The sequence below is a fragment of the Hemibagrus wyckioides genome, linkage group LG20, assembly GCF_019097595.1.
Source record: "Hemibagrus wyckioides isolate EC202008001 linkage group LG20, SWU_Hwy_1.0, whole genome shotgun sequence".
In the NCBI taxonomy this organism is placed as follows: domain Eukaryota; kingdom Metazoa; phylum Chordata; class Actinopteri; order Siluriformes; family Bagridae; genus Hemibagrus; species Hemibagrus wyckioides.
The window spans coordinates 11,490,383-11,512,907 of NC_080729.1; the positions used below are offsets into that span (position 1 = coordinate 11,490,383).

Consider the following 22,525-nt stretch of genomic DNA (forward strand, 5'->3'; position numbering starts at 1 on the left):
AACACTTCGTGGCTGAGTTGCTGTCGTTCCCAAACACTTCCACGTTCTTATAATACAGCTGACAGTTGACTGTGGAATATTTAGGAGCGAGGAAATTTCACGACTGGATTTGTTGCACAGGTGGCATCCTATCACAGTTCCACTCTGGAATTCACTGAGCTCCTGAGAGCGACCCATTCTTTCACAAATGTTTGTAAAAACAGTCTGCATGCCTAGGTGCTTGATTTTATACACCTGTGGCCATGGAAGCGATTGGAACACCTGATTCTGATTATTTGGATGGGTGAGCGAATACTTTTGGCAATATAGTGTATATGTGTGTGTGTGTGTGTGTGTATGTATATATATATATACACACACACACACACACACAGAGTGGCTGCCTTCATGCAGCATTGAAGTTCCTGTATAAACAAAAGAAGCTTTTTTGTTTTGTTTGTATCAGATTACTTGTACTGAAGGAGGAGAAGAATCCTTTATTTTGTCACATATACATTTACAGCACAGTGAAATTCTTTTTTCGCATATCCCAGCTTTGGACGTTGAGGTCAGTGCAGGGTCAACCATGATGCAGTGTCCCTGGCGCAGGGAGGGTTAAGGGCCTTGCTCAAGGGCCCAACAGTGCTGAAGCTTGAATCCCGACCTTCTGATGAACAACCCTTAATCACTTGAGCTACCACTGCCCCTTGACATATTGTCATACTGCTAAGATGTTGCCATTATTATTGTCTCTTTAATATTTCAGAAGTGCTATTTTAATAATAATAAGATGAAATGTCACTGTTTTCTTAGGGTTGAAGAGAAAACTCTCCCTAACAGCTAGCCTTAACCTTAGCTGACCAGCTCATTCTGTCTGCTGTGTATTTTATTACCCAATCTCTCTTCTCTGTGTATTTTGTTATCTGATCTATTTTTGTGAAAAATATTAGCTGGCTAGTTTCCTTTCTCTTCATATCTGTATTTCTTTTTAAGGTTGGAGCAGGATAGCGTGTCAAATCCCACCCCAGCATTCCTGTCTGATGTATTATTACAGCACTGGATGTGGTATTGTTTATAGAACAAACAAATAGTGAACATTCTTCTGCCTGTGATGTTGCAGATGACCATGGATGAGAGGTATGTGAACAACATCTGGGAGCTGTTGAAGAATGCCATCCAAGAGATCCAAAGGAAGAATAACAGTGGCCTGAGCTTTGAGGAGCTGTACAGAAATGCCTACACCATGGTACTGCACAAACACGGCGAGAAGCTCTACACAGGCCTGCGCGAGGTCGTCACAGAGCACCTCATCAATAAAGTAGGTTTGTTATAGCGCACAGCTTTTATAAGGATGTTGAGCAGTGCTGCAGAAACTCGTGATGTCTAAAGCTATTCCATGTCTGATAATATTTAGGGTTCAGTTAGATTTGTTTTGTCTAGTCTGATTGTAACCATGTGTGAAAAAATATTTTTCTGAAAGTCATGGACCTGATGAATTTGGTTTGTTGAACAAGAGAAGAAAACATTTGTCGAGTGCAGATATGTGTTTATCTTTTACTAGTGTATTGTCAACCTCTGACACTGTAAATTGCGATTTAATGCAGTACTTCAGTGTTTCCCACAGATTTGAAATATATTTGCATGCTGCTCAGGGTTCTAGACCTTGATTGCTTCATCATTTAAATATACAAATACACCGATCAGCCATAACATTATGACCATCTGCCTAATATTGTGTTGGTCCAGCTTTTGCTGCCAAAACAGTAGATCCGTGAAGGTGTGCTGTGGTTATCTGGCACAAAGTGGTCAGCAGCAGATCCTTTACATCCTCTAAGTTGCGAGTTGGGGCCTCCATGGATCAGACTTGTTTGTCCAACACTTCCCAAAGATGCTCGGTTCGATTGAGATCTGGGAAATTTGGAGGCCAAGTCAACACCTCAAACTCGTTGTGCTCATCAAACCATTCCTGAACCATTTTTTGCTTTGTGGCACGGCGCATTATCCTGCTGAAAGGAGGTCACAGCCATCAGGGAATAGCATCTCCATGAAAGGGTGTACATGGTCTGCAACAATGCTTAGGTAGGTGGTACGTGTCAAAGTAACATCCACATGGATGGTAGGATCCAAGGTTTCCCAGTAGAACATTGCCCAAAGCATGACACTGTCTCTGCCGGCTTGCCTTCTTCCCATAGTACATCCTGGTGCCATGTGTTTCCCAGCTAAGCAACGCACACACACCCAGCCATCCATGCGATTTAAAAGAAAATGTGATTCATCAGACCAGGCCACTTTCTTCCATTGCACCGTGGTCCAGTTCTGATGCTCACATGCCCATTGCTGGTGCTTTTGTCGGTGCACAGGGGTCAGCATGGGCACCCTGACTGGTCTGAGGCTATGCAGCTGCTTATGCAACAAACTGCGATGCACTGTGTATTCTGACACCTTTCAATCAGAACCGGCAACAGTAGCTCGTCTGTTGGATCGGATCACACGGACCAGCCTTTGCTACTGATCGGTGTATATAATGGATAGGACTCATAAATATCTCCTTTTTAAAATCACTAAAGTATTTTATAAACACAAACAACAGATTATTTTATTTATCATTATACTGTGTCTTATGATATTTCAAAAGCAATTCCCCTTATCCGAAAGACACAAAGGAACACCTTGCACTTAGTAAACGTGGTGTATGTTTTGCTGTTACAACCAGGTCTGTGACATCTTGATGCATGTTATGCATAGATTTTGCTTCAGTTCTTTTTTTTTTTTTTAATACCGTTTGTTTAGGTCCGAGAAGACGTACTCAACTCCCTAAACAACAATTTCCTGCAAACACTAAACCAGGCGTGGAATGACCATCAGACAGCCATGGTCATGATACGAGACATTTTGATGTACATGGTGAGTAGGCTGTTAGAATGAGTAACAGAGGTGTGTGTTTAAGTATATAGTCATAATGTTCACTGATTATTCTTTATTGTTTCAGGCACACTGGCAGATTAACATTAATAGCAGATACATTAGTTACCAGTGGACATTGTTGCAAAGCAGCTTTACAGGAATGTATAAATACATAATGAACATTATAAGGTTTAACATTTCAATTGACATTTATATCAAATGAGAAAGCCAGAGGCAACAGTGGTAAGGGAAAAACTCCCTGACCATATGAGAAAGAAACCTTAAAAGGAACCAGACTCAGAGGGAACACATCCTCATCTAGTGGACACCGGATAGTGTGATTTATAAATAATTCCTTTTTTATATACACTGTATAGTCAAGTGGAATTGTGTATGAGCTCTTCTGCTGAACTCTAAGTTCACCTGAGCCGGTATTCCTGATGCCCTGATTCTCTGATTCTATTCGCTGCTGTAAGGAAGACCCTGCATGGACAGACTGGAGTTACATGGGACGGCTGTGGATGGTACCATGAAGATGGCTTTGTGCTGCAGCTGTAATCTGAACAGATTTATACTTAAGCCTCCATCAGTGAGAAGTTCTTATGGCAACTTCAACAAAATAGATTTCATGTTATAACTAAAGTGAATCTGCTTACATTATGGTAATTTCTGACCATATAGCTCACAGTTATAGAAGAGAAATTAGATTATCTGAGTTCAGGTTCCTCTCAAGGTTTCTTCCTTGTATCATCCAAGGAGAGTTTTCTTGCTACTGGCTTGCTTATTAGGAATAAGTTTAAAATATATAATTTATGTCTTTTAAGACATATATATTTCTTTAAAGCTGCTTTATGTAATGTCCATTGTTAAAAGCTCTATACAAAAATCTTATTGGAATGAATTCTGAATTAAGGAGGGATTTGGGTTTTTTTTCCAGCATTTGTTCAGCATTTCTCTCTGGTGATTTGAATCTTAGTGAAAGTGCTGTGATGTGTTTCTGCCACAAGCCTGGGTGCATACCCATTATAAACACATTCTATCTGTTCACCTGAGATGTGTACGGAGCCTGGGATTGAGTGCACTGGATTGTGGTGGACTGGTAATAGAGGGGAGAGGGTAGGAGTGTAGAGATGAAGGTGGCAGCAGAGGGGGACTGTGGGGACGGTGAGATGAGCCTAGGGATTTCACATCAAACCTGCTTTAAAAAACTTCTTGTGCCCCCATCAGGACCTTTCAAAAACATATTGTTTCCTTGGTTTGTGATGCACCTCAGACCTCTCTACACCTCACTTCTGGGTGACGTGGTGTTAAAAACCCCTGAGATCACCTTAAACACGTCATCTGTCAGGATGTAAACAACTGAGCACTCAAACTCTGTCTGCATGCAATGTGGCAGAGACTCATCACTCATGTCTGTGCTGCACAAGTGCTCCTTAACAAAAATGCTCAGAAGGAAATTTAAAGAATACATTAATGGATTTTTTTTGAAGTGTTGTATGTACAGTAACATATATTCACAAGATATTAGTCTATCTGGCAACCTCGGACAAAACTACCTTATACCTTAGTACATTATGACATTGCTAATGTCAGCTGTCATATAAAGGAACAATAGTTTTTGATGAGAAGGTTAACCCAAGAATTCATTTTTGTGAAATAAATTACTTAGATTAATTAGTTAGAATTAAATTAGTCTTTAGAACGAGTGGATGCTTTCACTTGGTCTGTATTAATGTAGATAAGTTGGTAACTAGTTCATCCTACACCATGAATATTACTTTGCTGCCACTGTCTGCCTGGTCAATTAGGTTTCTAGGCAACCAAAACATGAAACCGGGCAGCACATCGGACCCTCCGTTTGCTCTTTAGGTTATCGAATGAATTTATCATTTGTCCGTTTCTGATGTCTGCTTAGCAACTCTGAATAAAAGACATCCTGGATGTAAACACCAAGACCTTGGTGCTCCGGCTAGTAATTGGTTCATCCCTGATCATGCATGCTAAACAGTTACTACAAGTGCAGCTTGACTTGTCATCAGCACAAGAAGAAGATTAAGTCTTCCTCTAGAGAGCATGAAGACACTCAGAGCAGAGCATGAGCACGATCCCGTTCTGGAAAAGTAAGCAGGTGTCTCTTTGTCCCCACTATAAGAGCCAAAAGATATTCATTAGCCGCCTTCTATTACTGAGCCTTGCAGAGAAAGGGATATGCGTCCCTGCCAGAATCTGCTCATCTCTGTATTGTGTGATGGAACAGCTACCTCATGCCTCAGTGGTTTCAAACGCTCAGCCTTGCTCATTTTGAGGAATCTGGGCTTTTAAGAAAATCTGAACCAATATTTAGGAAGATGGGAAGCACAGTCATCTCCAAAAGTATTGGAACACCAAGACAACAAACCCCACCCATTTTCTCTGAACATATTTTCAAAAGATGAATATGGCTCAATAGGTTAGAATTTCAGCTTTCATTTATTGATGTATTATTGATATATCTAGATATGTTAAACAACTTCAAACATGGCACCTTTGATGGCAGCCCACCCAATGCAAACGAATATATACAAACAAATAAACAGTCTTAAAGTAACACTTAATATTTCCACCCATCCATTGTCTTCCGCTTATCCGGAACTGGGTCGTGGGGGCAGCAGTCTAAGCAGGGATGCCCAGACTTCCCTCTCCCTAGACACTTATCCAACTCTTCCGGGGGAATTCCAAGGCGTTCCCAGGTCAGCTGAAAGATGTTGTCCCTCCAGCGTGTCCTGGGTCTTCCCTGGGGTCTCTTCGAGGCATCCGAAGCAGATGCCCGAGCCACCTCAACTGCCTCCCTTTTGATGTGGAGGAGCAGCGGCTTTACTCCGAGCTCTTCCCAGGTGACAGAGCTCCTTACCCTATCTCTTAGGGAACACCCGGCCCCCTACGAAGGAAACTCATTTCGGCCGCTTGTATCCGGGATCTCGTCCTTTTGGTCTTGACCCAAAGCTCATGACCATAAGTGATTTGGGTAGCAGTCATGGGCGGGGGCCTCGACAACCCAAACCCTGGTTAAAAAACTTAATATTTGGTTGCATCTTTTTTTTTTTTTTTTTTTTTTTTCTTTTCTTTTTTTTTTTTTTGTGCAATAACTGCATCATGCTAGTGATCCACTGACATCACTAAGCTCATGATTATTCTTTTGTTATGATTTTCCAGACTTCTACTGCACCATCTTTCAGGTGTTGTTTGTTTATGGTGGGTTTTTCCTTCAGTCAGTGAGATTTGGTGATTGACCTGGCCAGTTTTCCATTGTCCCTCTCCTGATGTCCTCTGTTGTGGTGTCCTTTGGTGTGTTTTGGATCTTTGTCTGCATGATGAAGTTCCTCCCAATCAAACTTGATGCATTTCTCTGCAAACTGGCAGACAGAATGTTTCTGTAGACTTCTGAATTAATTCTGTTGCTAAAATCACGGGTTACATCATCAATAAAGATTAGTGAACCAGTTCCTGAAGCAGTCACTGTGCTTGTATGTTTTGGATCATGAGCAGATCCTGTATTTCTCCTCAAGTCGGTTAATCTTTTTTCTTTTTTAATAGCTTATCTCTGTATTTCTCCATATGATGCAGTGGTTTGCATTTTGTTATATGGCCTCTATATTTCTATTCTAAAAGTTTATTTGCCTTTTCACTAACTGCAGCTGTTATTTTCACATGAGATTAATATTTATTAATATTTATAAATCGTCGGGTTACTGTTTCTACATTTACTTAGTTTTAGCTCGCTCTTGCTCATATTTTCTGTGCTGAATCACATTGTGATGATTTCACCCCTGTCCTGTGGAGGCTGTTGATGATGTCACGGTTTTGGGGTTTTTCTTTACAGCTGTTGTATTTCTTTAGCCAACCTAGTTCAGTTGTTTCAGGACCAGATTGTCCCAAATTGTTGTACTGGTTATGCCCGAAGCTTGTCCAGAGGTTCAAATCAATTTTCTGTCTCCATTCAGCTTCAGAATGGCTTGCTTTTCTCCCATAGATAGCTCTCTGACCTGCATGTTTTTTTTTTCCCTTTTTCTTTTTTAATAAACAACAAATGCAGCCTACGTACATGACGCACAGGGTTTGAAACCGAAGTTGACATCCATATCTGTTAATTAGCGGAAAGAAAACCAGCAAAAAAAAAAAAACAAACGACAAAAAACCTTGGCAAGAAGAATCAAGTGTCAGTTACATGTTTCAATATTTTTTCTCCCTTAAAATTTGGCAGTGTTCTAAGTAGTTTGACACATGGAAATGTATCGGGAATTGAAAGCTACATTACTGCTGTACCCCATATCTAATGCTGATTGAACGAATGTGTATAGCAAAAAAAAAAACTTGCTGTTCCAATACTTTTGAAGAGGGACTGTATCTTAATTAGTGGTTGAATGTGAGCAGCAGCAAAGAATAGTGTGGGTGCCTCACAGATTCAGGTTCTAGGGTTTAAACCTAAGCTCTGCTTGCAGTCTGGATGGAGTTTCCTCTCATCCCTGAAAAAATACCGGAGCTGGCCTTCATTCAGCCACAAGAGCCTTAGAAATGTTGGGCCTCTTTACCTGACCTCAGTCACTAGCCTAAGGCTGTTATGGCTGAATGAACTAATCCCCATAGCCAGGTTTCAAAGACTATTGGAAAGCCTTCTCATGAGAGTCGAGTCTGTTGTAACAGCAAAAGGAGGAAAAAAACTCAGTGTTAAAGCCTGTGGATTTGGAAAGGGATTTTCAGCAACCACATATGGGTTTGATGGTCAGGTTTGGAATATCAGTAAAAATATCCTATATAGAGAATAAAACACTAGTTTTTAAATGCAGGATTGTCTTCACCGGTTCAGACTGTTCTGTTCCTACCCGAGCCCATCCGAGGTGACAGATATGAAGCCGTTTGCAGTTTTCTCTGTCTGCTCTCCTTCCTCAAGTCGACAGCTTAAATAACCAAGACTGATAGATCTGAGAGATAAATGACAGGTTATCTGTAGGCTACCTTTCATCTGCAGAGAGCATGTCCAGATAACAGCCTCCAGGCCATTTGCAGTCTGTCGCTCGTTTTAAATGGCCTGAGAGCCTCTTCTGAAGGAGCGTATCGTCCTGCTCTTAGGAGAAATGAAGATAAACAATTTCCCGATTAGAACACTAGGTGTTGCTGTCACTTCAAGCCGGACCGATCTGTGTTCAGTCTCCTTCCATTTACACACTTCACGCTGGATATTGATTCCAATTCAACAGGACTACATTAATGTTTTGAAGCTTTGGAGTATGCACCAAAAAAAAAGGAAATGATTTTATGTAACAGCTGAGATGAAAAGAAAGCATATCTGTTTCATTTGCCAAGAATCAATTGGTATAATGAAGGCAAAAACCTGGAAATTTTTGAGGTCATGTTAACAGGTTCTGTAATGGTGTGATGGCATTGCAAAGCCAATACCAGTAGCTGCCTAGATGTCTGATCTGATGCTTATAACAGCTTTGTTTCTGGTTGTGCCCCCCCCCCCCCCCCTTCACACTTGTTTCCCTCACAAGGCCACAGGGTTATGAGGCACTGCAGAGAGTGGCAGAGACAGGACGCTTGCTTCTGTGTGCAAATGCTTTATTGTTCATGGCCTTTCTCAAATTTACTCTGGCATCTGTTTCTAAACCAGGCAAGAATAGATGAAATGCTGCCAACAGCCCAGTGGCAGAGTTTTAAAGAGTGAAATTCATCAGGCAGCATTTGCTAATATTGCTAAGCAATGAGTGTTAGAGCACGAATGAGTGATTTTAAACCTCTGGTGATATTTTAAGTCTTTCCTTTTCTCACCATCAAGAAATGCAGCAGTGCAAATGTAATTCTAGGGTGAAAAGCCAATATAGCGTTAAAGACATCTCATTAATTATGTTTATTGATCTGCTTGTTTTAGAAAAAAGGATGTGATTATCTTAGTTGTTTTTTTTTTCCAAGCTCTAATTCCTAATGCCAACTGGGCCATAAAGATTCCAGACTGGAGAATATCCAGCAACAGGAGATTTCTCAGATCACCAGTGGAAGTTGCTTGCCAAGTTTCAATTTTATATGTTTACACAGTGTCTTTGTAAGAGTATCCACAAGCACACAGTTGTGAAGAAACCCCAGCATGGTCCAGAGAGGGACTGTTCCAAGTGGGGTCAAGCAAGAACCCTGAATGGTTGTTTTTATGTCACGTCACTAAAACCTCCTCTTTGGGTCTTTAGGACCGTGTGTATGTGCAGCAGAATAACGTGGAGAACGTGTATAATTTGGGCCTGATCATCTTCCGAGATCAAGTAGTTCGGTACGGCTGCATCAGAGACCACCTCCGCCAGACGCTGCTGGACATGATCGCCAGGGAACGGAAGGGCGAGGTGGTAGACAGGTGGGTGCTTTGTATGTTAATATGTCTGGTGTTTTTATAGTGAATTATTTTGTATTCCTTAGGCTTCCTTAGCTTTCAAAGTTCCTTAGCTAAGATTTGTCAGGGTGATGTTATGTGGCCTAATGCAAACTTACAGAGTATCCCATAAAGACACGGTGGAAGAACCACTCAACCCCAACCAGGACCTTTGGCATGAACGGGAATGTTCAGTTAATAAGCTTAAAGTCAAACACCGATTGTCATGCTACCAAAAAAATGAAAAAGCCTTGCATTACCTCTCTTACAAAGTACTCGCACTCCTTTCCAAAAATGCTACATAAATATCTGCTTTGGGAAAATTTCACATTACCAGTTGTCTATTTGAAATTCTACAAGTCATGCCAGTCATTGTGTACTACAAAATCAATAACACATCACAACAAATAAACCCAGACGAATGTATTACCCAAACTAATAAAAGTCAATCAAGTATATTGAATGCTGTTGTTGATGTCTGTTGCAGTCAGTGCAAGATCTCTGAGCTCTGGTCTATGAGCACATGACCCCACTGTTCACGGCACTGTTTCTGATCACGGCATATTTCATAAACAGTCCACAAAAGAGCAGTCAGAGAGACCAATGTCTTTGTTGGCTCAGTGCTTATGAAAAGATATCAGGATAAAATGGCTAGACTGCCATAAATAAAGTGCCCGTTGGTGGTGTTAAGAAAACTAACAAATGAAGTGTTGATTAGACTTTTAATAAAATGTTATCACCCTCAGAGAAAATCCAAGCCATTAAGTGGATCATCTGTAAGTTTTTGATTTAAATGAGTTCCCATTCTAATGATATTGTTTGACTCAGTTGTGTTGTTGCCAGAAAATGAAATGATCCTGAACTGTATTTAGGATGATGTCATTAAATATCACTTATGCTTATTATTGCCCTTTTCCCTTTCTCTCTCTTAGAGGAGCAATTAGAAATGCGTGCCAGATGCTTATGATATTGGGCTTGGAGGGACGGTCTGTGTACGAGGAAGACTTTGAAGCTCCTTTCTTAGAAATGTCTGCAGAGTTCTTCCAGGTTGGTGACAATTTGTATGCATTTGTTTCTCAGTGTGTTTATTTCCTATTACACTTATGAGCAGGGGGCACAGCGGCTTGGTGGTTATCATGTTTGCCTCACACCTCTAGGGTTGGGCTTCTATTTCCACCTTCGCTGTGTGTGTGTCTGTGTGTGTGTGTGTGTGTGTGTGTGTGTGTGTGTGTGTGTGTGGAGTTGCATGTTCTCCCTGTCATTCAGGGGTTTCCTCCAGGTACTATGGTTTCCTTCCCCAGTTCAAAGACGCACGTTGTAGGCTGATTGGTGTCTCTAAATTGTCCATAGTGTGTGAATGGGTATATGAGTGTGTGTGCGTGTTCTGCGATAGACTGGCATTCTGTCCCGAGAAAGTCTCCAGGTTCTGGTGTATAGGATGGATGGATGGGTGGATGGATAGACAGATGAATGAATGAATTTAAGAGTAAAGACCTAAACTTTTTTTAGTGTCTCCTCAGTGTTATACTGTGTTCAGAATGTTGTGTTCTGTGTGCAGATGGAGAGCCAGAAGTTCCTGGCAGAGAACAGCGCGAGCGTGTACATAAAGAAAGTAGAAGCGCGGATAAACGAAGAGATTGAGCGAGTGATGCACTGCCTGGACAAGTCGACAGAAGAACCAATCGTCAAGGTGGTAGAGCGGGAGCTCATCTCCAAGCACATGAAGACCATTGTGGAGATGGAGAACTCTGGCCTGGTCCACATGCTGAAAAACGGAAAGACCGAAGGTGAGGGGAGTGACCGTGTTATTCCCATGCAGATAATGAATGAATGAATGATTATTTAAAAAAATATTACAAATAATGACTGGGGATTTCAGAAACGTACTGTCAGTAACTGTCAGTTTTGTCAATATGTAATGCTAATCTCTCTCTCTCTCTCTCTCTCTCTCTCTCTCTCTCTCTCTCTCTCTCTCGCTCTCAGATCTGGCCTGTATGTATAAGCTATTCAGCAGGGTGCCAAACGGGCTGAAAACAATGTGTGAGTGCATGAGTCTATATCTGAGAGAACAGGGGAAAGCACTGGTGTCCGAGGAGGGAGAGGGCAAGAACCCTGTCGACTACATACAGGCAAGAACTTCCCGAACCTGCTACTGCACTGAGATCGAGAGTGTTTCAACTGAGAGAAAATGTCATGTCATTATTAGCATGGAGAGGTTTTCTTGTGTAAATGCAGTTCACTAATTAAAGGCAGTTAATACCCATGGTCACTTGCCCTCTTAAAGGAACACCCCTCACCTTATTTTCCCACATTTGTAGCACAGCCAAGGATTTCAGCACTGACAAAAGTACAGAAAGTACTGGTTGCCAGTACTTTCTATGGTACTTATTCATGGTAAGAAGGCCAGTCCATTGCATGCATTCATACACTGCTTCAAACCTATGGGCAGTGTAGTGACATGCTTTCAGAAAGTGGGAAGAAACCATAGAACCAGGAGGAAAGCCCAGAAACTCCATACAGAGAGCAGCACGTTGCCAGTGCAGTCACATGGATGGATTTTTCAGAACATCACCATAGAAGCACATGTTCATCAGCAGACACACAAACAGTCTCCCTCTGTTCACAACCACGCATCCCTTCATCTGTCTTCTGTCCTTCTCCATCTGTTGCAGCTCCTCATTAGTGTATTCGGGTTCATTTTATATTTGCCTTTACATTTCCATTGCATCTGCTTCAGTTCAGCAGATTTTCCCTTATTTTTTTTTAAAGCAGAGTCAATTATTATGTTATTGTCCATGGTAATTTCCCTATACAGAATTGAGGGTTAATAAAAAATCGGACCGTAATCAGCTGTTTTGTGAGTCAGTCATGGCTCATTTCATAACTCCGTTTCTCATCAGTATTATATAAACTGAGCTGAACACATTGCTGCGTTATAAAGTAACACCAGTGCTGCATTTAACTGCATGGACGTCATGCAGCCTACAGGGACTTTATCTCCTCCACCAATAGCAGTGGCCTGCTCTACAATATTAATACGTTGCTCAACTGGACTGCTGTCATTTAGAATAAAACCAGTCTCATAGAAAATGTGTAAATAATTCTGGGCTGGGAAATGAAAAATAATTACTCCCTTTAGTGCCTGGGCAAAATGAGAAGCCTCTTAACCCAACTCCTCTGATTCAGTGTTTGAACTTTGTGAAAAAGGTAAGCAGTGAAGAGAGTTAATTAAGTTAGATTAAACTTTAATTACAACTACAAGGTATAAAATCCTCTCTCTCACGCGCTCTATCTCTCTCTCTTTCTTGCTCTCTCTCGCTCTCTCTCTCTCTCTCTCTCTCTCTCTCTCTCTCACTGTCTCCTGCTCTGTCTCTTTCTCTCTCTCTCATACTCTCTCTCTCTCCTGCTCTGTCTCTTTCTCTCTCTCTCTCTCTCTCTCTCGCTCTCATACTCTCTCTCTCTCTTTCATGTTCTCTCTCTCTCTCTCTCTCTCTCTCTCTCTCTCTCTCTGTCTTCTGCTCTCTCATTCTCCCTCTTTCTCTTGCTCTTTTCCTCTCGCTCTCTCACTTTCTCTGTCTTTCTCTCTCCCTCTCTTTCTTGTTCTCTCTCTCTCTCACTCTCTCTTGCTCTTGTTGTCTCGCTCTCTCGCTTTCTCTCTCTCTCTCTCTCTCTCTCTCTCTCTCTCCCTCTCCCTTTCTCATGCTCTCCCCCTCCCTATCGCTCTCTCTTGCTCTCTCTCTCTCTCTCTCTCTCTCTCTCTCTCTCTCTCATGCACTCTCTCTCTCTCTCTCTCTCTCTCTCTCTTGCTCTCTCATGCACTCTTGCTCTCTCTCTCCCTCTCTCTCTCTCTCACTCACTAATCTCACACACACACAGTCTTTTTGTCTGCATTGAAATCGTGAGCTTAGCAATGTGAAGCAGTTTTGTGCCTCATCGGTACACACCCAGGAAACCGTGTGGAGGTAGCATGAGGAAATAGTTACTTGGCAGTAAGTTAACTCACCTCATTGTGAGGATGTCAGGAAACTTGATAAGATGAAGTGTGGAATGTTTTGCACACCCTAGGGAGTTCAGCATCAGTCCAGTTTAATGTTGAGGTGTGGAGATTATGCAGACTGTTCCAGAACATGTCTTTGCTTCATCATGATCATCATACTCAAACGCAGGTTTGGACTTAGGCACCCTTGGCCTAATGTCCCGTCATTGTAGTGTTTGTCTTAGACAAGATGCACTACAGGTAACCTCAGACTGTAGACAACAACTGATCTGATTTTATGATCAGTTACGTCCATCTAGGTTCATATACTATTGTCATGTACAGTTTGACACTGATATTATTGGTGGATCAAAATGGTTTTTGTCTGGGGAGCTTATCAAAAGTTGGCTTAGGCTGTTTGTCTTAGAGTTTGCACTTAGGTTAGACTAGACAGAGGGAGAATATCAGATTAACCCCGCGAGCTCTGGTATTTACTTACTCTCTAGTAAATTTCCACTGTGTTCAGTGATAGAAGTCTTTTAAAGTGGAGTTGCACCATCAAAATTCAGAAAGCAAAATTATCTAGCTCTTTTCAATACTATAAATGTGGTAAAATACTCTATTCTTGAACTTTCAACACTTTTGATGACATTTATCTAGGCCAGTAGTAGACTGAACTGAAAAGCTAAAGGTGAACTGAATTTAGAATGCTGAATTTTCTCAGATGGATAAAATGCACACAATGGATACAGACCCATATATATATATATATATATAAAAGTTATTTGCGAGAGATATCGGCCCATATTTTATGCTTACCTTGCTGCTGAGGCCAGAGAGCAAACAGACACCAGTATGAAGCAGGGCTTAAATAAATCTCTCCACTGCAAAACAGGCCAGAAGAGTAACTTGGCTGAGCTTTCTGGCTCACATGCATTACCACCTCTACAAACACTCAGCAGGAGTGAGTATGAGGTGTGGAGCTTTATTACAATCTCACAACAATGAAGTGTAGAATGATCTATAGGATTATGAGTTTAACATGAAAAGTCCTTTTAATCTGAAAAAAGCTCCTGCCTACTGTGTTCTATTCACATAAATGTCCTGAAGATTTACATTTATTTATTTGTCTTTTATCCACAGCAGCTGAAAGTAATGCAAAAGCCAAGAATACTTAAGGACCTTGATCATTCTTCATAGCAGTTGCCAAAAGTATTATTTATAATTATTGATGTTTTAATACTTCAACAGATGGTAATGGAACTTAAATGTCTTCAGTAACAAAGAAGGGTGAAAAAAAGAGACAAGAAGTATAATATTGACTGACATGAACAGATATAAATGATGTGGCTAAATGTCACTGTGTCTGTGTTGCACAGGGTCTGCTGGACTTGAAGACGCGCTTTGACCGCTTCCTGCAGGAATCATTTAGTAACGACCGGCTCTTTAAACAGACCATCGCTGGGGACTTTGAGTACTTTCTGAACCTCAACTCCCGATCACCTGAGTACCTCTCTCTCTTCATTGATGACAAGCTAAAGAAAGGAGTCAAAGGAGTATGTTGTTTATTACTATTTGTTATGTTACATATTTTAGTCTTGCACGCTTACTGGTGTGTACTCGGAGGATGAACCAGTTAAATCATGTTTTAACAGGATTGTGCCTGAGCAGAGTGAACACTTAATTACATCCATTCATATGCTGATATTTATCCTTATGTACCTAGAAAGCACTGAGCCAGTGGCAACAAACAAAATGTCTCGGAAATCTATAGACCATTACTTATGTAACATCCAGCTTAAATAACAATTACAAGCTGTTTTTTAGTCAGATGATCAAATGTAGGAAAGGAAACTCAGAAAATGAGTGATATTTATGTCAACTATCACACCCATATGTGTCCATTTTGGACAATGAGAATTAAAACCCAGTTGCCCTGTGCTGTTATAATATCTTCCACTATTCTGGGAAGGCTTTCTGCTAGATTGTGGCTGTGGGAATTTGCTCAGCCTGTCACAAGAAAGGCAGTGAGGTCAGGAATTGATGTAGGGTGAGGAGGGCTGGGTGGCAGTCAGCATTCCAGTTCATCCCACAGGTATTTAGTGAGGTTGAGGTCCAGGCTCTGTACCGGCCTATCGAGAATTTCTACCTTGGCAAGCTTGGTTTTTTTTTTTTTGCAGGAGGGCATGGTCATGCCAGAATATGTTTGGGCCCTTTAGTGCCACTGAAAGGGAATTGCAAAGCTACAGCATACAAAAACATCCTATGCAGTTGTATGCTTCCAACTTTCTGGCAGCAGGCCCATATATGGGTGTGATGGTCAGATGTACACACAGTTTTATACTAGAAGGCTAATCCAGTTAGCGAGCAGGAGCCAGGATGAGCTTGCATATAGTTTGTGTATAGTTTGTATAATAGTGAGTCTGTGGCTGCTGGAGCCTCAGTCTCCTGTTCTTGGCTGACAGAAGTGGTGAGCTTTTCTGCTCAGCCTGGTAGTAGAGTGGTTATTTACATTACCGTACTTACTGTTTTAGAGGTGCTGTACTTAATGTACTTACTGTTACTTCTACTGTAGTAGTAGAAGTACTTTGTTGTTTTTATGCAATATTGTGCACACAGTAAACACGTGTGTATTTGGGTGTTTTGCAGCTAACTGAGCAGGAGGTCGAGTCCATCCTGGATAAGGCTATGGTGCTCTTCCGCTTCATGCAGGAGAAAGATGTTTTTGAGCGTTACTACAAACAGCATCTGGCCAGAAGGCTTCTCACCAATAAGAGCGTCTCTGACGACTCGGAGAAAAATATGATCTCCAAGCTTAAGGTATGAGGCGCTCCCGGAGTCTTCCTTCCTTTACACTCTCTGTTCTATTCTGTTGGTGTTTTTTTAGTGCATCTTTTCAGGGATGGTTTATTTATTTTATTTATTTTTTCCATTATTAAACTTTTAAAGAGCAGCTGTCAGATTTGAAGTAGCTCTTAAAGAAACTATCACTTGTTTTGATGGCCTTTTTACTGATGTTACTAAGATGGAATATATTCAAAAGATGAATATAGTGATGGTGATAGATCAAAATTTCAGTTTTCATTTCCTGATATTTACGTCTATATGTGTTAGACAAATTAGAACATGGAACCTTTTGTTCGAACCCATTCTTATTTTCCCACCTCAAAGATATTGGAGCATGTGCCCTGTTAAAATGATTGACAAAATAATTAATAATTGAATGTCTGCTCTTGCTTTGAGCCATGGCTCTCGCCTGTTAAGACTGCAATTAATGTTAAAACCAACATGAAGACCAGAGAGCTGTTTATGGAAGAAAAGCAGAGAGAAGAGAGCGAGACTCAGACAGTGCACGAGCATTTAGCATAGCCAAAACAACAATTGTATTCACTGTATCACATTTCACCATTTGAAGATCACTTTCAGAAACACAGAGGCCATCCCACAAGATGCAAACCACTCATCAGTAATAAGAGCCACCAATATTAACCTCTACCAAAGTGACTACAGTGTGGAGAATGCAAGGATCCGCTCATGATCCAGAACATACAAGCTCTTCAGTCAAAGCGCAGTGAATGTATTGTCATGGCTTGGACTTGCATGGCTGAATCACTAATCAGTATTGATGACGTAACTCATGCTGAAACGCTCTGTCTGCCAGTTTACAGAGAAGTGCATTGAGTCTTAATTTAAAGAACTTCATCATGCTGCAAGACCATGACCCAAAACACACTGCCAGCACAACAGAGGGAAAAAGTGGCACATCACCTCGTGAAGAGGAAAATTAAGGTAGAAACCTCCAAAAGAAACAACAGCCAAGAGACGCAGAAGTACAAGCCTGGAAAAGCAGCACAAAAGAAGAATGCAAATAATTTAGTGATCACCAGCTTGATACAACGGAGAGATGTACAACCAAATGTTAATTAATAACCTTTCACTTATTTTGCACACCTAAAATTGGCATCAAATGCACCATTTACTAAGTTATTGAACATGTGCATGTTCTGAATTATTCTCTCATGTTCATCTTTCAATCAGAACTTCAGCTGTCTTCAGTATATAGCAAAAACACTCACATTGCTGGCAAGCTCTGAGCTGTTCTGTTTCCTTGTATATGAAACGGTTCCTTTTTTTCCTTTGCAGTGTTACAAACACATCATGTTGAATCTGACATTTTTTAAAATTCTGATTTGTTCTGAAATTCAGTGTAGATCAGTACAGATGTGGCAACTTCTGCGACTTCTGTGTGAATAGATTTATCGCGATCATGTCATCAACTTCTGAGATGTACGTGCGCTGACTTTACACTGTACACTGAAGCCGTTGCCATGAAAACGAACACCGCACACTTTCATCAGCAGCCAGAGCAAGTGTGAAACCGCAGGTTATAAGCCACAAGCTGCATTAAAAAGCAAATCATTAACACTTGCACCGAACTTCAGAGTTACTCTCAAGTTACTCTCAACTCGCAAGTAATTTCACGTAATGTCGGGCGGATTTCTTTAACCCTTTTTATTCTTTAAATTTCTCAAGACATCAGGCCAAGAAATGGTGAGAATATGTTAAGCATGTGTTTAACTATGAGAAGTGATCATCACTTTTATTTATTTTGGTTGTAATTCCCTCTCTGTGCTAAAAGTGAAATTTCTAAAAGTAGTGCTGTGAATGAAACTGCTACTTCTTTTCATAAATGTGATCTGTTAAGAGTCTGTCAGATCTGTTAAAGAGTTTTAAATTGATTTATTATCCATACCTATATGGCGGCTCAGCAATGGTAGAAGCAATTCTAATATGAATTACAAGCTAAACAAATGTTGATTGCTTCTTGTTTCATGCTTCCTGTTAGTTATACATTTCACACTGATGTTTTCTGTGTTGCAGACAGAGTGTGGTTGTCAGTTCACGTCTAAACTGGAAGGCATGTTCAGGGACATGAGCATCTCTAACACCACCATGGACGAGTTCCGGCAGCACCTGCAGTCCACTGCGGTAAGAAACCACCACCATCATAGGTCATAACCACTAAACCATTAAACATATACACCGATCAGGCATAACATTATAACCATCTGCTTAATATTGTGTTGGTCCCCCTTCTGCTGCCAAAACAGCCCTGACCCATCGAGGCATGGACTCCAATAGATCCCTGAAGGTGTTCTGTGCTATCTGGCACCAAGATGTTAGCAGCAGATCCTTTAAGCCTTGTAAGTTGCAAGGTGGGACCTCAATGGATACTTACAGGTCCTAAAGGACTCACAAGATACTTTTGATAGATACTGACCACTGCAGACTGGGAACACCCCACAAGAGCTGCAGTTTTGGAGATGCTCTGATCCAGTCGTCTAGCCATCACAATTTGGCCCTTGTCAAACTCGCTCAAATCCTTATGCTTGTCCATTTTTCCTGCTTCTAACACATCAGCTTTGAGGACAAAATGTTCACTTACTGCCTAATATATCCCACCCACTAACAGGTGCCATGATGAGGAGATAATCAATGTTATTCACTTCACCTGTCATAATGTTACGCCTGATCGATGTACAGTACAACACAGTCCAACACCACGTAACACAGTTATAACCAGTGCATCACAGATATTTCAATGTAAAGATATTGTATGTGTTTCTGGGTAAAGAGATTTCATTTCATTTGTGCTATACACATCTGTGTAATACCGAATACCACACACAACAGACGATGAAAATAATCCCAGGATGAAAGAAACAACTAAAACTTATATATCAGATTGTTTGCCAAAAATAGAGAGTCCAGAAGGGTCAGAAAATAATGAGCCAGACTGTTTTATCATCATAGGCACATTTCTCAGATGTCCAGTTGGCCTGTTAGACAATCATACCACAGGAAAAATGTGCCTTGATTGTAATGTCACATACACTACCAGTTAAAAGTCTGGACACACCTTTTAATTCAGTGTTTTTTGTTTAGGGATTTATTTTCTACATTCTAGAACAATACTGGAGATTTCAAAACTATGAAATAACACACATGGACTTAAGTAATCCATATGTAATGACAACAACAAAAAGTCAGTTGTTATTTTAAGACACGGAGGTCAGGTGTTCTGGAATAGTTCTTGTAAGAACAGTATTGTCAAGTGCATTTGCAAAACCCATCAAGCACCATGATGAAACTGGCTCACATGAAGACCATCCCAGTAAAGCAAGACCAAAACTGACCTCTGCTGCAGAGGAGAAGTTCATTTAGAGTGACCAGCCTCAGAAATCACCAATTAACAGCACCTCAGATTAGAGCCGTTATGAAGGCTTTACAAAGCATCAGTAGCAGACGTATCTCAATATCAACTGTTCAAAGGACATTATTGTGTATTTTGGCCGCCTTCAGAATTGTTTTACAATGTAGAAAGAAATAAACTTCAGTAAAGACCATGGAATTGGAAGGTGTGTCCAAACTTTTGACTGGTAGTGTAGATCAAAAATTCTAATCTGTGTCCACACTGTACCAGTTGTACCAGCAGTAATGAAGGTGTGTATGTGGTCTCTCTTTGTCTCAGGTATCTCTAGGCGGTGTTGATCTCACAGTGAGAGTCCTAACTACAGGATACTGGCCAACACAGTCAGCTACACCCAAATGCAACATCCCTCACTCCCCTCGGCATGCCTTTGAGGTCTTTAGAAGGTACGATATGCAGTTTCACATTACACTTATTGTTCCTTTTTGATTGTCTTTTGTCATTTTCCTTTTGCTGTGATGGAAGTCAGATGGCAAGTGAATTTAGAACATTGCATTTTTTTCTTATAGAATGTCTGCACATTGGAGCTGTACGCAGCATGACAGAGCTTAAGCGGACGCTTGGTGTTTTCTTAGCTCTAAATAACCTCAGTGAACTCCTCACTTAAGGAGCAAGCCTATCAAGTTTCAGGCTATTGAATCAAGTGTGTAAAACATTGCTTCCATTTGCAGAATGGGGTATAAAGGGATCAAAGCTTGTGTGTGAGCTGTTTGAACTGTGTATTACAGGTTTTACTTGGCCAAGCACAGCGGCCGGCAGCTCACACTGCAGCACCACATGGGCTCAGCAGACCTCAATGCTACATTCTATGGGCCTGTGAAAAAGGTAACACACTCTCACTTTAACACAAGCATGATGAACAGTAAGGTGCACAATTCTGATGCATGATGATGAACAAAAAATGAGATACAACAGAACAAATACAAATGGTTGAATGTATAGAATCTGAAGGTTTGTTCATGAACATACACTATATATATAAAAGTTTTGGGACGTCTGACTTGGTGATGTAAGGCTTGGATGCAGCTGCTTGGTCATGAAAACCCATTCCATGAAGCTCTCTACACATTGTTCTTGAGCTAATCTGAAGTTTGGAGGTCTGTAGGTATTGACTCTGTAGAAAGTTGGTGACTTCTGCACACCGTGCGCCTCAGCATGCCCTAACCAGGCACTGTGATTTTACGTGGCCTACTATTTCGTGGCTGAGTTGATGATGTTCCCAATTGCTTCCACTTCGTTATAATAATTAGTATTCTAATATATTATTATTATAATAACACTAACAGTTGACCGTGGAATATGTAGTAGTGAGGAAACTCCATGAATGGACCTATCACTGTATCAAGCTTCAATTCACTGAGAGCGACCCATTCTTTCACAAATGTTTGTAGAAGCAGTCTGCATGCCTAGGTGCTTGATTTTATATACCTGTGGCCGTAAGATTAATTGGAACGCCTGAATTCATTGATGATTTGGAGGGGTGTCCCAAAACCTTTGGCATTATAACCATCTCCCCTTAATGCCTATTGTGCAGAGAATAAAATAAAAACACTGAAATATAACAAGTTATGTACAACACCTTCATGCTGGTAGGGCTGTTACAATATCAAAACCTGGAACAGATATGGCTGCAGTTCCTGGATACAGCATATGAAAATGGCTGAATGTCATTTTTGTGTCTTGGCAGTATTAAGTACAGTATCTGTAACTGGTTGTAATTCTATCTATGTGTCTGCCATGCTCTGTTTTGTTCTGTGTCTCTGGAGGAGGATGGGTCAGAGTTAGGTGTAGGAGGTGCACAAGTAACCGGCTCCAACACAAGGAAGCACATACTGCAAGTGTCCACCTTCCAGATGACTATCCTCATGCTCTTCAACAACCGAGAAAAGTGCACTTTTGAGGTACAACAGTGTGTACTGTGTATTCTTTACATATTATTATTATTATCATTATTAGTAGTAGTAGTATTAGCAGTAACAGTAGTTGAAATAGCAGTAACATTAGTACACATAGGAGTAAAGTAAAAGAAGCAGTAGCAATACCAGAGGTAGAAGCAGTAGCAATTATAGTAGTAGAAGCAGTAGCAGTAACGGTAGGCGATGTAGTAGTAAGGAAAAATAGTAATTTACATGTATTAACATACTAAATAAATCCATATTAGTGATAGCAATATAAAAGTAAATGATACCTTGATACACTGTAGGAGATCCAGCAGGAGACGGATATCCCGGAGAGGGAGCTGGTACGAGCGTTGCAGTCTCTGGCATGTGGAAAGCCAACGCAGAGAGTGCTTACCAAGGAGCCGAAGAGCAAAGAGATCGAGAACGGCCACTTGTTTACAGTCAATGACCAGTTTACCTCCAAACTGCATCGAGTCAAAATCCAGACAGGTAGCGCCATTACAGACAATATGTTCACATTCAAAGCCTCATTCCTCATTTTCCTCACTTCTCCTCATAGTATGTTATGGCTATAATTCCTGTTTATTAGCAGGTCTGATCTGTCTAACTCTCAGATGCATATTTAAACAAATCATAATCCAGAAAAAATACATAGAAGCCACTGTTGGAGTGAGAAAAGCACAGTAGCAGGCACGGGTTTTCACCCTTAAGAAGCATTCAGTCTTGTTAGGTACGTTTTTTTTGATTAGGGAAAGGAGGAGAAAAAGGCCCTTATTACTAGCAGGTCTGTAGCTCCTGATGAGTGTCATTCGATATAGGTTTAAAAAATACAAGTCAAACATCAGTATATGCTTTTCTTTGGCAATGCCATGCTGTATGGTTATTTTTACACACTTGTAATAAAGTCTCGTGTTTCAGTCGCTGCTAAACAGGGGGAGTCGGATCCAGAGAGGAAGGAGACACGTCAGAAAGTGGACGACGACCGAAAACATGAAATCGAGGCAGCCATAGTACGCATCATGAAATCTAGAAAGAAGATGCAGCACAATATCCTTGTAACAGAGGTTTGTGTTTCACTAACTCTGAATCTTTTGTTCTAGTCA

General features: G+C 40.9%; 1 protein-coding gene across 2 annotated transcripts in view; it reads left to right on the plus strand.

Annotated features, from left to right (window-relative positions):
- LOC131371199 (cullin-3-like) overlaps positions 1-22,525 on the plus strand; it is a 32,380-nt gene that overhangs the window by 9,154 nt on the left and 701 nt on the right. Inside the window, exons 2-15 of one of the 2 annotated variants that reach the window (XM_058419047.1) lie at positions 1,100-1,297; positions 2,770-2,883; positions 9,099-9,259; positions 10,207-10,321; positions 10,833-11,061; positions 11,258-11,403; positions 14,630-14,806; positions 15,900-16,070; positions 18,132-18,239; positions 19,783-19,907; positions 20,250-20,346; positions 21,291-21,422; positions 21,725-21,911; positions 22,341-22,486. In XM_058419047.1, coding sequence (XP_058275030.1) covers positions 1,100-1,297; positions 2,770-2,883; positions 9,099-9,259; positions 10,207-10,321; positions 10,833-11,061; positions 11,258-11,403; positions 14,630-14,806; positions 15,900-16,070; positions 18,132-18,239; positions 19,783-19,907; positions 20,250-20,346; positions 21,291-21,422; positions 21,725-21,911; positions 22,341-22,486 — 2,106 coding nt within the window. Of the gene's footprint in view, positions 1-1,099; positions 1,298-2,769; positions 2,884-9,098; positions 9,260-10,206; positions 10,322-10,832; positions 11,062-11,257; positions 11,404-14,629; positions 14,807-15,899; positions 16,071-18,131; positions 18,240-19,782; positions 19,908-20,249; positions 20,347-21,287; positions 21,423-21,724; positions 21,912-22,340; positions 22,487-22,525 lie in introns of both variants that reach the window. The other variant, XM_058419045.1, reaches the window with a different exon arrangement.